At 41.6% G+C, this 16790-nt stretch overlaps 2 protein-coding genes across 3 annotated transcripts in view; both read left to right on the forward strand.

The window, feature by feature from the left end:
- The window catches only part of cntn1a (contactin 1a), a 69966-nt gene extending 67208 nt beyond the window's left edge, over positions 1-2758 (forward strand). For both annotated transcript variants that reach the window (XM_030053938.1, XM_030053939.1), the window contains exon 24: positions 213-2758. In XM_030053938.1, coding sequence (XP_029909798.1) covers positions 213-298 — 86 coding nt within the window. In that variant the 3' untranslated portion in view covers positions 299-2758. The remainder of the gene's footprint in view (positions 1-212) is intronic.
- Positions 2759-5541: 2783 nt separating this feature from the next.
- Positions 5542-16790, forward strand: part of LOC115360486 (E3 ubiquitin-protein ligase PDZRN3-B-like) — a 54344-nt gene continuing 43095 nt past the window's right edge. Inside the window, exons 1-2 of the mRNA XM_030053417.1 lie at positions 5542-5927; positions 6092-6187. Coding sequence (XP_029909277.1) covers positions 5586-5927; positions 6092-6187 — 438 coding nt within the window. The 5' untranslated portion in view covers positions 5542-5585. The remainder of the gene's footprint in view (positions 5928-6091; positions 6188-16790) is intronic.

Below are 16790 nucleotides of genomic sequence, written 5' to 3' on the forward strand. Positions count from 1 at the left end.
TGATCTCCACACAGATGGGGTATAATATCACACCTCACATACTGAGTATGGGTTTTAGTTTGATGGATGAGGGTGGGGCCCCCAGGGATCATATATTTTGGGGTTCTCTGGTGGTCAGCTTTTGGAGGACACCTTCAAATCAGCAGCCACTTTGACTGTCAAATCGTTTAATTTCTAAGCAAAATTAAATGTTTTCATCTCACTCTGTGTAGGCGTCCCAGGTGGAGGCGTCCCAGCTGTCCAGTCTCTCAGTTTAACCTGCCTGCTCCTGTTGGCTCTCCTCTGCCTGGACCTCTGAATGTAGCTCCATCTTTGTCTTCACTTCCTGTGAAGGAGACTCTGTAAGGTCGATGCCTAAAAGGACTTTGGCTTTTTCCATAATCTTTTGGTTCCACACTGCAACCAGAGCACCATATTCTAACTCTCCCCTCTGGAATATGTCTGTGGAAAAAGACACACAACAACAACAACGAATTGGAAATGGACAAAGACATCCCTTATTTAATATCAACAAAGCATCTTCGGAGGAGCGTCAAAGGAGTTCTGTCAACTTTTTCAATATGCCTTATATAAACGATTGCTCTTATCTTTCACTATAACTTGTTTAAAATGGATGATGCGTGTGAGTGTGGACTACACACTTTGGCCAGGTTGGCTGGTCTCTTTACATCATGGAGCCAAACTTTCTTATACAGATGAACGTCTGTTGAGAAGTGTCGGTTTCATTTGATGTGTGACGTTTTGGATAATCTATCCTACATTGCATTCCATAGTATAAGCTAAACAGGTAAATACTTGTGAAGGATAAGTGTACAAGTTTATAAAACTGTCTTTATGTGTTTCTTTTCTTTTCTCTTCTTGCAGTTCTGTGGCTTTCCCTCCTGTTTTCTTTTCAAAATGAAGCACACCCTCTGTTACAGAGATACAGTCAAAGCAAATCTTAGCCTTTTGCATTCTCAGTTTTATTAGCAAACATCATAGGGCAAAGAGCAATTTATGTCATGCTAAAATATATGCAATAATTTATATGGTTTTGCTATCTAATATACTATGGATGTCATACGTTCTTTGGAAAAAAAAAATGTTTGACATGCAGTCAGTGTTTATTTCCAAATTATAACATGTACTCTATTGACAGAATACCACTTTCTAAGTGTGTGCATGTAGACATTGCTATCTAGAAGAATAATTTCAAAAGGTTAAAAAAATAAGTCACGTAAATGTGAGTGATTTTTGGCACATGTATCCGCATTTGCAAAGTTGAATGTAAAGCAAACCATGGAAACAAGAAATGAAACTCCACAGCATACCAAACATACAGTTTCAAATGCAGAGCAAAACTACGGTAAATAAACAATGCATGACAGTAATTTTGTGTGCTTGCCACACCTGGCTGCTTTTATACAACTGTGCAGTGATCATGGCTTCACTACAACATTTTTTTCAATGTTGTTGTATGAATCATGCTCATACTCCAAAATAAGATTGAAAAGCAACCCATGTCAGTGTGCATTTACCTAAAAATACTTTTGTTTTGACTGTATCATTTGGACCTCAGCGGTACCAGCTGGTGCTTTTTAAAGAATGTGGGCATTTTTTTTTTTAATGTAAACCTTTTCATTTCATCTCTCTTTCTTATATGGCTTTGTGTGAGTGTCACTATTAACATTACAGTGAACAGTAGCGACGCTCATGCCGTTCAATAATTGTGCAATGTCTGACGTATCAATATTTTCTAATAAGACAACTTGCCTAGCTCCAATAACAGTAATCTAGGGTTTAGTGTTTTTCATAATCTGGTACGAGTTCAAAAAGAAGCAAAGCCATCCATGTCAGCAGTCAGAGCCCATCCAAAGCTCATTAATTTGTCTTTATGTCTCTGTTTGTCTTTTTATTAACATGAGAGTTACATGTCATCAGAGCTACATAAGCAACTGGTGTTGCCGATATAGCTCTGATCTTGCTTATATAGCTATATTATCAACTGGTGTTGTTTTGTTTGTGATTATTACTATATTTGTATGTCATGACCCACCACTGGTTGGACAGTTTAGAAGTTTATTTCCCCCAAGTGGAGAAAAAATGCTGTGTTTTGGATTCCTCTGCATATGGATTCATATTTTGTGTGACTGATGCTAGCCATGCTTCTACATTGTGGCTATATCAACATCCACCACAAAGTGCTTTTCCCAGTTTCCCCTCATGCGACAAATCATTGAAAGAGTTGCCAAATGCATGAATGCCTTGAACTTTGACATTTTGGATGAAGCAGTGGCTCTACATTCTAACATGCATGACATTGGAAACAAAATGGTACTGTAACGCTCCATACTTCGCAACGAATCAACTCATGCCAGTTTCTCAACCTCATAGCTTCATATGAAATACATTCCATTCCTGAGTGACATCCCTTTATGTCAGAGACAGAGACAGTGTAGATAAGCCTAATATGTGCATTAGCTGCTTCATTAAGCCAGTCACTTATTGTATATCAAGTCTGTGGAGGAGGATTTTTTTAGAGACAAATCCTTAAACTGACTAAAGGAATCTCACTCATTAAAAGTTGAGAAATGGTCCTGCAGTCTCATGCACATGATGGTCTGAGTTTGATGACATCACTGGTGGTGGTATTTGGCTGTTTGCTTAAGTTCAGTGCTTCACCGGACATGAGTGGGCACATGTTGTGAGGGATGAAACTGGACTCTCTCTCATTGGCTGGACTTAAAAAGAAACAATAAAAGTGTAGTTAACTATTAAATCAGTTTGTTGTCATTCTATTCAGTTACCTCTCATGTAATTAATACTCACCAGAAAGCCTGAGCAATACTGTCGGGATGAGTTTAGGTATGAGTTACCGTGCATTTGCCTGATTCAAGCGTGAGTCAGATTCACGGTCAAAGACTTATTAAGCCTGACCGTCGGCAAGCTGTGCGCAGGTTTGCACCAGCTGGTGGTCAAAGTGTCAAGAGTTAGCCTGAGGCCAAGACTGAGTAGATCTTGGTGAGTCTGGGTGGGATGCAGTCTGAGGTTTAAAAATCCATACATGAAGGCAGATGCAATGGAGAACCCATCCAGGCTGACTGCACGGAAGAATGTTTCCACATCCAGTAACACATAAGTGTTATGTGTCAAACCTTGTAAGTGCTATCAAATCTCAGTTGTTTGACACTACTGGGGGTCTCAGGTGCTTGGCTCTTCTGTTCAGTATAATTTATTCATTCAGATAGTTTCTGTGCGATTCGATCCACCTCTAATTTGTACTCATTGGGGGTGGTTACATACAATTTGCTGGTGTTGTTTCACAGGAAATAGTGAAAATCCCATTGAAACTCTTCTGTCTCAAGAGCTGTTGATTATGCTGGGTACCTGTGTCTTTGTTTTGAGAGTTTTCACATGTACACAGTAACCACTCAGCCCCCACTGTACTGGTGAAAGACAAGGAAACCATGACAAACTCTCAGACTCTGGAAAAGTTGCCAAATCACACAGTAGATGGGAGTAAGTTGACCAAAATATATCAAATGTTCCTTTAAATAGAGAATGGATAGAAGCACTCAAACACCAGTTCTTCAAAAAGGAGGAAAAAGGAGGAAAGGAGGTCAATGACAAAGCGTTGCAACAGTGCTCAAGTCACTTTGGTCCTTTACAATTGTTGCCTTAGGATTTAACCATCTTTCACAGAAGAGTAACTTTGTATTGTGAGTGTTAAATATTCATAGCAGTGTTTCAGCTCTTAGATATCAAATGGCAGAAACCAGAGCATCATCTATGATTTATAAATTTCTTCCATTATTAACTTAGCTGTTTGCAACAAGTCCTCTAAAATGATGGATTTTTGGGGTACATTTCTAATTTTTTCACCATCTGTCTCTTGAGGAGAATGCTATTCTTTTCCACCGCCACAGACAAATAGATCATAGATAGTGTTTCAATCCGTCCTGCATTATAGATAAGGCCAACTCTCTCAGTGTCTAGCTTTTCAGCCAGAAACAGCTGTTTGAGTTTTGTCTCCTATCAGGTATCCAACAGATGAAAAGTAGATTGATATCACTTCAGCTCAGTGTGGATTAGGTCAGATCAATGATTTAGATTTAGATTCCTATTGAGATGAGGGCATCTCTCGGTTTCAGCCCAAGGGTCTTGATAGTTATTCACTGAAATCAAGCCACAGAAAGAACAAAAGAGGGAGATAACTCTTTCGAGTGGCTTATCAGTCCAAGCATATGGTCTTTGTGATAGGCCTGATCCCAGGTGGCTGTGTAGCACGGACAATGTTACTCACGTCCTCTCCCCTTCAAAATTACCCAGAATGCTGTTTGTTTCAGTCTGAATGTGCATGGTGGATGGAAATATAGCTGTGAGACAAAAGCTGACATCACATCCTCCATATTTTAAAGTCAGTCTCTTATGGAAATGTAGTAATTTGCTGTAGGTTAAATAGATTACAATTGATGGAAGACTACACAGTAACACTAGAGGCACTGTTTCTTGTACAGTAATTCACGGTAAAAGAACCCCAGAAAATATTACTTTCTCATGATCTCGTTGGTAATGTGTTTTTCTAACAGGTGGGCCAGCCATCCATCCCAGGACAGATCATCCTATTGTCTTTGTAAATCTACACCTGTTCTTTGACAGCTCAGACAACACACAACACGGTTCAAAGTGATGTAACTGGGTGCACACTAGACCAGAACCAGACTGCCAGGGCTGAGAGCCCTGAAACGTGATGCCCACTCTGAGATGCCTGCAATATGTCATGCTGTGTCAGGCAGTGCGACAGCCCGGGCTGGTGGAGGGAGGTTTTCTAAGTGAAGGTCTCCATACAGATATTGTGTTACAGTCAAAGGCTTGTGAATTGAGGACCCATTCCCTCAAGACCATTTGCTCTAATATGTCATCACTGCAGGACTTGCACTGCCAAATGAAGACCAAACTAACTCTCTGGGGTTCAGAGGGAAGAAAATAAGACCACATGGCTTACATTTTCAAAGGAATTGTCTCTATGGGGTGTAAACTAGAGACTGTTAAACTGTTTAACTTAATTGAGACGTTTCAGTATCAATTTGACGGATCTACAACTGGTACGGAGTCTATTTTGAGTGCGGGCGACCTCTGCTGGTGATTAATGATAGCACTTAGTGAGTTCAGTAATTGTAAACTACCAAGGATTTTTATGTTTAAATTGACGTTAAAAATAGGATAAATAGGACAAATAGGATATTTTGCTCAATGGAAAAACAGGGAAAATGTCAGCGCTCACAGGGCTATGAAGCTGTTTAGGAGGAGCAGCGTCGGTGCAGTGAACTAACTTGTGAGCCGGAGAGGAAAGTTTACTGGTGTGTCCCTTCGCTAAAGCATCCATCCTCTCTCATTTGGTGTGAGAAGAGCGCAAAGCGTCGGCTTAACCTGAGCTGTGCGCACCGTTCAAACTTAGCGCACCAAAACTACCAAAATAACTTCGTTGTAAGTTACACAAAAAAGTTGACCCAAAGCGAATTGTCAAGTACAGTATGTGCGCTGACTGCCCAAATCCTTGTGGGGACGACGTGGACACAATCTGCCAAGTTCTGAATCCAAGCGGTATGGATCCGCAAACGAAACGAGGCTCCGACTTGCGGGATGTGAGTGTGTGTCAAAAAGGATGCGGGCTTCTGTTGTCCCGGGACGATATCACTAAGGGGAATCACTGCTGTCTGGACGCGCTTCGCTTGCTGACCGATGCGCTCGAAGAGAGAAGCGCAGTTTTGGAGCATGAATCCCGGATGGCGAGGCTCAGGTGGGGCCGGAGAGAGCAGTCCCTCTTAGCCCAGGTATCATCTCTGCAGAGCGAAGCGCAACTCGCCGCCCTCAAGTACCAGCAAAAGCTACACCAGTACATGCTGAACATCAGCAGCATTGCAGAACAGGTCATTAGTTACTACAAGGTGAGAAGACATGTCTGTGTTTGATGCTGTTAACTTGGGCTAATCATGATTTTGACTTGCACTCTGAGTCAGCACTCGGCAGGCTCTGCATGTAATAGACAAAGGCATCACAGGTTGTCTGGGTGATAGACTGAAAGCACCTCTCTGTGTGTTCACCAACCCAGAGTGACTTGACGACAGAAAGTGACATGCAGGGCCAGATATCAGAAGAAGCAACAAGTGCAGAGGCAGAGGCACAGGAGCAAGCCAAACCACCTGAGGTAAGAGATAATACAGTGTACAGGCTGCTGAATCCTACCCAGCTCCAACTCCACACAAACAACAGTTTCCACTGTTGTTGATACTAGGATTGGGGTATAAGCACTGCAGCTTCCTGTAAGCAGGGATTTAGTTGTGCACATACCTGCTCTATTTCACCTGCTGCTTCAGCTGTGGCTTAACCCCACTGCCAGGTAATACTTTGTGCAAATGTTGACTTTAGGATTCCATGTACAGTGTTTGCTATCTACTGGTAACAATCTCTGGCTAAAGAAAGCTTATGGCAGATAATCTCACCTCACATCATGTTGGTTTGTAATCTGGCCTGATGTGACCTCTGTGTGTGTGTGTGTGTGTGTGTGCGTGTGTGTGTGTGTGTGTGTGTGTGTGTGTGCGTGCGTGTATGCGCGCGCATGCTTATTTCATTAACCCAGGACGTAAAACCATATTAATGGTTTTATAAGTATGAATTTGATCATGCCATATCTGTAATTCATATATTACAGCAAAAGTACCTCAGTGCCAAGATTACACAATAGGCAAAGGCTTTTGATTTCTCAAAACTAAGACAAAAGAGGGTGGAGGGGGCACTGTGCATATAAGAGATTTCATCCTGTTTTGTCCAAAGTTGAGGTGAAAGATGCTTCAGTCTTTGACCGTGTCGTTGGGTCACAGGAGATCTAATGTCGTTTTTTTCCCATGTCTTCAAAAGCTTTTTTTCTGGGTGGTGTCTTTCCCTTTAGGAAGCTGGAGATCAGCGCACCTTATCATATTTCGCTTTGAATCACTGCATCCTAACTTAGTTAGGCCATGCACAGAGAGGCAAAGAGGAATGAAAAAATGGTCTTGCAGCACCAAAAAGGTATTAGGAGTGTCAGTAGATTATATTTTCATTGATGTCATGCTCTGTATTAAATAGAAATTATAGTTAACTGTTCTTAATAGAAATTAATATGCATGTGATCATCTTCTAGATGGGCTTTGTGTGAGTAATTTTGCACACAGGCGGGGGCCCACTAAAGAGATACTGGAAGAGGAGACTACATGAGGCTTGTGTTGGATTAAATGTTAATCATGGCTTGTTTGCTTCTGTGTTTCTGCATAATGTCTTTTGTCAGGACAAACATGCACATTTCATTGAATTGTTAACAACGCTATGTATGTAAGTAAGTAATTGATCAGCTAAACCTGATGCAGCCAGTTTCTACCTACTATTGAGCCATTGTTGTTTCAGAGAATCAATATCCCGTGTGGCTCCAAGCTGCCAAATCTGATAATAGTGTTTGTCTCAGTAAGCTCACAGAGTAGCCTAAACTTTGTGTTATTAACACTCCATCCAGGGACATAATGTTGTATTTGGGCCATGGGTGAGGGTGGATGACTTTAATCTTGGTAATGGTCACATAAAGTACCTCTCTAATTGCCTACAGCATGCTGTGAGTGCGATAGACTCACTTTTGATTAATGTGGAAAACTGTTTGCTCTCCTCTGCCAGCGCTGGGCAGCGACACAGCATCTATTTTCATCCGTCGTCTCTAGGCTAAAAAGCCCACTCTAATGTGTCTTTAATAGTTTTCTCACTGTTTCTTTCCCCTTTTACATCCCAAATGGATTTTCCAATGTTTGAGGAGAGCTGTGTTGCAGTTCATCAAACAAAGTTTAGCAGTTTAGTGCTTCGTTAGAAAAGTGGTGAGGTTTCTGTCTGTAAGGACGATACAGTGGGATTGGATGGCTGATTCAGCAGTGGACTAGTAAACATCCCAAAGGCACTTACGATCTGGTGTATTCCCTTTGTGTGCTGTGGGAAAATAAGCCTAATAGGTGTGCTGGTTGACAGTCAGATGTGCTGTGGAGCTGCTACACCTTGCCTAATGGTTAAAGCCTTTGATTCAAAATATCGACCCAACGGCTTCTTGACTCAATCATCTAAATCATATAGACAAGGGAGCATTTGAATCTGTTGTTCAGTGGCTCATACATTTCTTTTGTAGAGCCTCCTTTTCAATAAGCACTAATCCTTTGTTTTTATTGCCAATGATCCTGTAGGCTGTCATAGGCAATATCTTGCTGAGAGCCTGTACTTATGTGTGTGTTTCTGTGTGTGAGAGAGGGAAAGAGAGAGGAGGAGAGAGTGGAGAGACAAAGGAGTGCTGTGAGATTGCAGTGGCTGGTTAACAGTGTGACTTAACGGGACTCACACTGTGTTTTTCCGTGTATGTAGAAATGATCCAGCTGACTGTCGTCTCACTGATGTGGCAGTGAGTGCAGATGGTAGTTGCAAGTCAGTTCTGCTACGCTGAGAAGAGATAATGGAAGCATGGGTTAGTCACCACTGCAAAAACATAACATTCTCAACGTTTGCCCACGTAATTTGCCCTCATGTTTGTCTAAAGCAATTTGAACACACAGATGAAATCACAGCTGAATTTAAACAGTCCTGCTTGTCTTGTCATGAGCCAACTTCCCGCAAATTCATACTTTCACATGGAGTCAGCTGAAAAGTTTGAATATTTGAGCATATTCTCCTAAGGAAATATATTCATGTCATTTGCAATGGATAGTTCTTCTCGTTATCTATTCCCAAAGCTGTGGGAAATGTCTCTTGTGCCTGCACAGGAGAAGACTTTGTGGGCCAGATATCTGCTTCGCTAATACTTAGAGCCACTGACAGAATTGCTCAGGCCTTTTCACCTGTCTGAGAGTGAGAGTAGCTCTACAGTAGCTCTGGCTGCTCCTCTTAATGGATTAAGAGCGAGGGAAGGCGATGAGGGAGGGAGCAAGCAGACAGCAGCAGAGTGGCGAAACTACACAACTGGAGTATCAGTGTCATCAAAATCCAATCTCGCGTGACAGGCAGGGACGAAGGCAGGCCATTTTCTTTGGTTCCATAACAAAAGATGACAAGAAGAGATTGCTCGATGACAAGAGAAAATATAGATTTATGACCCTCACTCTCATGTCGGCTGATTTGGTTTTGCTCATTTATTTGTTTTCTTTTTTTTCTCCCAGAGGTGAGTCCCCAGACAAAAGATGATTGCTAATAAACAAAAACAAATAAAAAAAAGAAAAAAAAAAATCTAATTCTGCTATCTTGACTTTTGTTTGTTGTGGCAAACAGACAAAAGCTGATGTCTCATTGTTTGATTCACTGGACATACTCCTAGTACACATCTTTTTTTTTTTTATTGGTACTCTGAAACTGCCTATTTAGACAGCTGTTTTGTCTCTTTGTGCTCCAGTTCCCTCAAGCAATTTGTCTGTCTAAAGCAGGCAAGTATTCTGCTGTTCAAAGAAAATAGCATGCTGTCTTGATTCTTAAGACATCATTTTTTTTTTTTTTTTTTTATAGAGAGCCATGTTTACATCTTGCTGTCTGCCTTCGTCAGACTTGACAGATTAAGAAATAGGGTTGCTTTGGCAATGGAAATTGAATTTATCAAGCAGCCAATTTTAACATCTGCACGGTGGCATGAGGGATGTAAATGTGGGGTTGCCATGTTCTGTGTGCTGTAACCCCCTGGAGGTGTTTTCTGTACTAGTTGTCCAAAATGTGCATGGCAACTGTTTATCCTAGCCATTTGCCTGTGAGAGCGACCGCCCTGCTCGCCATTTCCTACTTCCTCTCTCATTTGATGAATACACACAGCTGGCTGCTAAAATAAATATCAGCTTGACTTGATTCAGTTCATATATATGTTCATTTAACATTGGTTTCATATAATTTTCATCTGCCTTCATTACACAGTAAGATATCTCATAATCAATGCTTTTGAAATACGAGTGAATTTTGATTTGGATAGGTACTAACATAGCTTGTTGAATACTATTTGAACAGTCCATGTCATGTCTAATTTAATCTGAGTTACTCTTGCTTATCTTCATGCATGTTTACAGGAATTCATTAGTTAAAGGAATTTGCAATATTTTCCTTGGTGTTGGTTTGGCAAACAAGATGTTATTCCAGAGCTTTGGGCATGCATCCATGCATTAGTTAATAAGGCACATATTGAGATTAAAGCTCTCCAAATTCCAAGGTTATGGACATGGACTGAACCAACAGCAGTGGCTTTAGGCAAACTCATGTATCTTTGTGAGCTGCGGTTTGGCAGCTGCACTCAGCTGTGTGTGTCCGTTTGTGTGTGCCATTTTATTTGTGTGTGTGTATGTGTGTGTGTGTGTGTCCTGTATGTGTGTGTGTGTGTTGACTTTAGCTGTCCAGGTCTGTTGTTTTAGGCAGGAGGTGTGAAAAAGAAAGCTGTTCCACTAAAGACCACCACGCTCGTAAAGAGGAGCACTCTGGGTAAATTTGTCCCTGCTTGCTGAAAGGCCCTTTTAGAATGTCGACGGGATGTTGGTCAGCCCAGCCCACGGGACGTTGGAGAGTAAATCATACAGCACAGCTCTTGACCTGAACCTAGATGACACCTCAAAAATGGCTGTATAAAGTGTCTGAAGTGAAATTTTGTACTTGGTAGAACTTAAATTTACTTTGATAAAAACTTTAGTTTGGGATTAGTTTTTATTATTGAAAACACCTGCAAAGTGGACTATGATGCTGAGTGAAATATGCCTTTGCCTGTGTTTGCATGTGTGTGTGTGTCTTTGCATCCTAAAAGCTTAGAATTTGCTTTTGTGTGTGAGGAAGGATTTATTTTATTTTACTGCAATTGATATTACACTCAGAATATGTAGCAAAAGGTAATTAGGTTTTGTCAACATTGTGCAACCCTGGCGGCCCTCAGTGGATTTTTATGCATCTTAGATCGGCCCTAAAGCCTTGCTCTGTAGGAAGTGTTGAGTTATTGAAGTGATTTATCGTTCCAGTTACCAAAGGAGAAACCTCTGTTATTCACACCTTAATGACCAGAGTCCTGCGGGGCTCTTGAGCGAGAGCCTGGACCTCAGGCTTCATCAGCCAACATCTGGAAAAGAGCCAAGTGTTGGAGAGGCCATGAACTAAGTGGTCAAGTGGAAACTGATGAACTTTCCAGCACATTTCCTGGTGCAGTATTGTTATGGGTCTCTCTATAGCAACACGCACACACACACACACACACACACACAGACATGCACACAACCTTATGCATGCATGGGTATACACAGAGATGGACAGTACACAGACAGATGCACACACACACACACACACACACACAGACACAGCTGGCACAAATGAAACTCCCCCAAGTCTATTTGTAATTGGTGGCACGGAAAGTACTACCACATACGATGGCTCTCATGCAAACAAGCTCTCTCCCCTCCGTCGGTGTGATGAGAGCATGGCTTTGTTGTGATGTGATTCACCAAATAAATAACTGTGGTCAAATCCCAAATTCATCGCCCCCTCCGTTCCCATCATCCCAACACTGGGGGGGTTCAGTTAGTCAGTGACCTGATGGCTTTTGAACTCACTAGGACCGTCTGATTTCCCCAAGGCTCAATAAACATGCGGCTCAACCTACAGCTGCTACAAGGGGATTACAGTGAAAGCCTCGAGTCAGCATGCACACATGTGTACAACCAGGTGTACACGCCACACACACACTTAAAGATGCACAGCAGTGGCTACTCTATCATCACGGCTGTCAGCACAGCTTGTAATGAGTGTGTAATGAGGTTAAGATGTGGCTCGCTCGGCTCTTGTGACTGCTATGCGGTGATGCTTCCCTACCAAATTAAATATAACATAGCCAGTGTCGGTGCTGTGGTATGCTAACAACAACTGCTGCTGCTGGTCACAAGTACAAGAGACGACTCAGAGCTGGGTTTTCCCCGGTTCGAGTGCTGGGTTAAGCCTGAACCCATGAACATACTGGATTTGATTGTTGTCTAAGGTTGGAAAAATGACCTCCTACTGTCTAATGTCTAATAGAACGAATTCCCCGTCAACAAGATTGATGTAGCCCAAGTTTGATGTCACAGAGTGAGATGATGCGTGGAATGAACAATGCTTGAATCTAGTGGCTTGTAGGTCTCTCTGCTTGGCGTCTCATGCTATGGGAACGTCATAAGTGGTGGAGTTGAGGTCTGGTCCTGCTCCTGAAACTGCGCTGATAGCTTCAGTATAAACCTGCCACAAATTCACTGTTGAACTGGGTAACACCATTTTGACATATAGACTATTGAGCAGATGTTGATTTTTGGCCTATTTCTTACACTGTTTGTCTTGGCCAACAGTGCTCCAATAACTGATGAACTGGTAATGTGCTTCAAATTACTATGTAAACATTAGTTTGCAGCGGACATCCATGCAGGCATCCATATTATTCTGCGCAAACACACCAGAATGCCATTAGTCCAAAAGTTGTAAATAATGACTCGGGACTTCACCAGTTCCAAGAACAACTGAGTGCAGTCTCTCAAAACAGACATGTGTCTTCTGCAGTTTCCTAAAGCTTCCACCTACCTGCCTATACTTTTGCATGGCTGGCAATATAGGGAGTAAAGGCGGCTATCTGGTCATTCCCCCAAATCTGTATGTTTTCTCCACAGCCACATCCACTTTGTAATTGAGTAAAAGTCCAAATCCTAGTGGAGACGACTTTTCAAAACCTAACAAACACTAGCTAGCTGCAGATACATTGTTTATGTCTAAAGGTTTTGGCATCACTTATGATTTAGCCCTTCAGCTGGCACTGCAGTCTCCTGCCTCGGTTGTGTTCCCGAAATATTTTTTTATGAATATCTTGATCGGTATCAGGATTTACCTTCGGTTTGTCTCATATTCAAATTTGTAGCATTTGAAGATTGTGGAAGAGAGAGGCTTATTTGAGAAACTCCCGGGGCCTGACCCTGTTTGAATTCTTCACAGAAAATCTTAGAAGTTTAGAAAGTGTCCACGAACCGTGATGAACTACATCATTGTGTTTGTCGAAGAAGGCCGTAACATTACCTTTAACCTTTCAGTGGAGGTGTAACATCATCAAAGCGCTATGTCTGCAAGCTGTACTTACAGCACATTAATCTGCAACCTGCATTAAGGCTGCCTCTGTTTTCATAGACAGGAGGATTAGGTCTTAATTACAGAGGCGGCTTTATAGCCAAGAAGACAGCTGTGTAGTTTGGGACCACTGCAGTACATTAGGGAGGTGTTGAGGAGAGGGATAAGCCTGTGTAATATGCCAGGTGCGTCCAGGGTATTAGCAAACACTGGTATGGCACTGTACCCCTGCCAAGTCAAGGGATCAAAATAAGCCTACCCTTTGAATCCGCTCTCCTATTTCATCTTGAAGGCTAACACTCGCCATCGTCGGGTATTGTTTTGTTGAACAACAGTAGAAAACTGTTTTTCACAAATCCCTACACATGGTAGCAAACATGAATTCACACAAGTACACACATCCACATGCATAAATGCACAATGTTTTTCAGCCATGGGATTACTGAGAAATAATATGGAGAGTTTCTAGCTTTTCTAAGGTGCTATGAGGATTTTGATGACGGCAGGATCGCTTAGTGATAATGTATTCAAGTTGCTCTCTACGCTGAGAGTCTCGGTCTTATTGCATATTTCCCTCCTGTGTTGTCCCTCTTCAGAAAGTCTCCAATTTGACCCCTAGGCAGCCAAAATAACAATCACCATCCCTCAAAGTCTACCTCATTAAAACAGACTTTTTCTTCCAGAGACAGTACCTGATGAATATTCATTTGTTCGGTTATTTCTGTCTCAAAGACTTGCCTAATCCTATTATTCAAGGAACAGGGGTTTGAACAATAGCAACAGACAAGGCTCTGTAAGCAGCATCAGATCTCAAGTCTTTTTCATCACAGTGGAAATGAGTTGACTTCCTACTATAACAGTGGGAGGTGATTTCCCGGTGCTGGTTGACCTGTTGGGAAGTAGTTAGCGACAGGTTCGGCGTATTTTTATTGCAGCCAGATAGAGGTGCCTAATTCCATTCCACTCATCTCCTTCGGGTTACTGCTGCAGTTGAGGAGCGGCAGCTCTGATGGATGTGTTTTTAATTAGCTTAATGGGCTCGCAGAGAAATGGACTATGAATATTCATTATCGTCGCCGTTGTCGTCCTGCTGATAGAGTTGAGTGTTTTGATCATGATTGTTTTAACATCTTGGAGGGGAAATAATTATGTTTTATATAGACTTATTACATGCACATTTTGTCAGCAAATGAATGATTGAATGAAATTAAATAAATAAATTTGAATATAACATTGCAATAGACTACAGCACCAGTTTAATATCAAAGAACAAGTGTAGGCTTAATGTAAGTACTATGCACTTTTAGCTTTTTACTATAGGCCTACTACTTAGCAGAGCTCAACCAATACTGGATTTATTTTTTTAAACATAAAACACACATTTGTAGCATGGAATCTTTTCAAATCTTTTCAAATATGTTAATCAAATAGTTGTGAGACTTGGTATTTTACAATTAATAGAAAACTGAAAGTTAAGGTGAAAAAAAAATGTTTTGCGGATGGAGATGAGGGATCTATTTCAATGTGACAGAAAATGTGGTGAAGCTGCTGACTTTCAGCTTTAAGACAAGCTGCTTTGAATTAAATTTTCTGTCACATTGCTGATTGCAGCAACAGAGGCACTCGTATGGCTGATAATGAAATTTGATCCATCTATCTGCAAAATGTGGAGAAAATGACTTTTAAACAGCTGTCCACTGTAGTGACCACTATGCGCCAAAGGGTTAATAAGCTCCTGTATGCATTATTGTTTCCCTCAAAGGGTGTGTTGCTGTAATCGTCCAGGACATTTTATTGAATGCAGTGTATGAACACATACGAGTACCCCATCTTAGAACATTGCGTATGACTTTGAATTTGCACATGGCATTGTGTTTGTGTAAGTGTGTGCATGCAGACTCAACATGTGTTTGCGTAGGGCAGCACACATACGTCAGCATTTCTCTGCTTCATTTCTTGCTAATTGATCTCCGCCCTGTAGAGCAGGAGGCTGATCTGATTGCAATCTGTGTGTATGTGTGTGTGTGTCTGTGTGTGTGCCAGCTCCATTGGACTGCAGTACAGATGGTGATGTTGAGTCAGCATGCTGAGGTCACAGCCCATGTTGGTACCAGACCTGTGTCTCAATGTGCCAGCAGAGACCTACGCCAGTGTCTCAGATTGCATTTGGCCTCTCCACATCAAGATGGTATTGCTTCTGTAATGTGCTTCTTATTAATTGGCAATTGTTTGACTGAAGTAGGTACACAGCAAACAAGCCTAGTGTAGGATTATGTCTCCTGTGTGCTGACTTGAGATCAGTATCCACTACTCAAATTCTAACTTTTATCAGTCAACAAGGCTGAATGTAGAAAAGGAAGCGTGAGTGCAGTGGTTAACCAGCAGATGGCAGAAAATACACACTGTCTGTGCCGTCCCATTTTGACTGGCAGCCCGCTACAGATGTTCCAGGCTTGTTGATTTGTAGTTACTTCACTAATAAGAGTAGATGGAGATAGATTGCTTCATGAGAACTTCAACTTGTTTTAGTTGTTTCCAGTGTGGCTGTACATCTGGTTGCTATATTTCTTTGTTTTTTTTAATACATGCATTTTTCCACTATGAATAGTCTTGCCGTAGTCGTCATAGTGACAGCATAAAAATATAGTGTAAACTTGTGTGTACTGGATTGTCTGCTGTAGGCTTTTTTGTATAGGATACCTCTTCAGAATGACAAGATACAAGTGTACCATCACTCTTTGATGTGTGGTGATGTGCTACTCTGTTTTTCCTCATCTTGTCTAGTCTCCCAGTATGACTCATATACGCCATGCTCCTGGTGCTTTACATTTATGTGGAGTAAAAGCAGATCACATATAGCACAACATAGCAGCATACCAAGCCTTTCATGTTATGTCCTACACAGAAGGTGGGTGTAGATGTGATCCCGGATGGCTTGAATCCACAAAAATAACTGTTGTAAGAATAGTTCACTAGAAACTCTGCAGTGCAATTACAAATATGCGATATGCATTTGATAAAAAACAGTTTTGGGTGTTTGTTTCAGTCCTTCAGTTGTTTCAGCTGTTACCAGCAGCTTGGTTGATCCATTGTGAAAGCCTCAAGAGAAACCAGGCTGTTGTTCTTCCCATTAGCCTGTACCAGTTCTTGATTAAGTTTCAATAGACTCTCACTAGTTGGTTTCCTCCGCTTAGCCTCCTAATGAATGCCAGGGATGATTTGGCTGCGATTGTCTTCCTTCATCACTGCAAATGACTGCTGAGTGCTGCTGCACTGTGAAATCAATAGCCTTGGACTATCAGAGACTGAAACACTCACAGATTACTGATGAGAGTGATTTGAGGTGTTTAGCTGTGAATGCACATAGGTGCATGTGTGTGTATTAGTGTGTATATGTGTGAGTCGAAAGAGAGAGGAAAAAATAAAGGGAGACAAACATAATGATTGTGTTTGTCTGTGGGAGAGAGAGAGAGAGAGAGGAGGGAGGGAGAAAGAGAGGGAGAGAGAGAGAGAGAGAGAGAGATGATTGTGTGCTTGCTTTGTGTGTCTGCACATGCACATTGCAATGCTTGCATGCATGACTGTTTACTCCAAGATAAAACCTTGGCTTCTTTTAAACTTTCTGTGTATACAAATGACAGAAATTACCTCTTCCCCAAGGAGTGGGG

Source organism: Myripristis murdjan, chromosome 6, assembly GCF_902150065.1.
Source record: "Myripristis murdjan chromosome 6, fMyrMur1.1, whole genome shotgun sequence".
Lineage (NCBI taxonomy): Eukaryota > Metazoa > Chordata > Actinopteri > Holocentriformes > Holocentridae > Myripristis > Myripristis murdjan.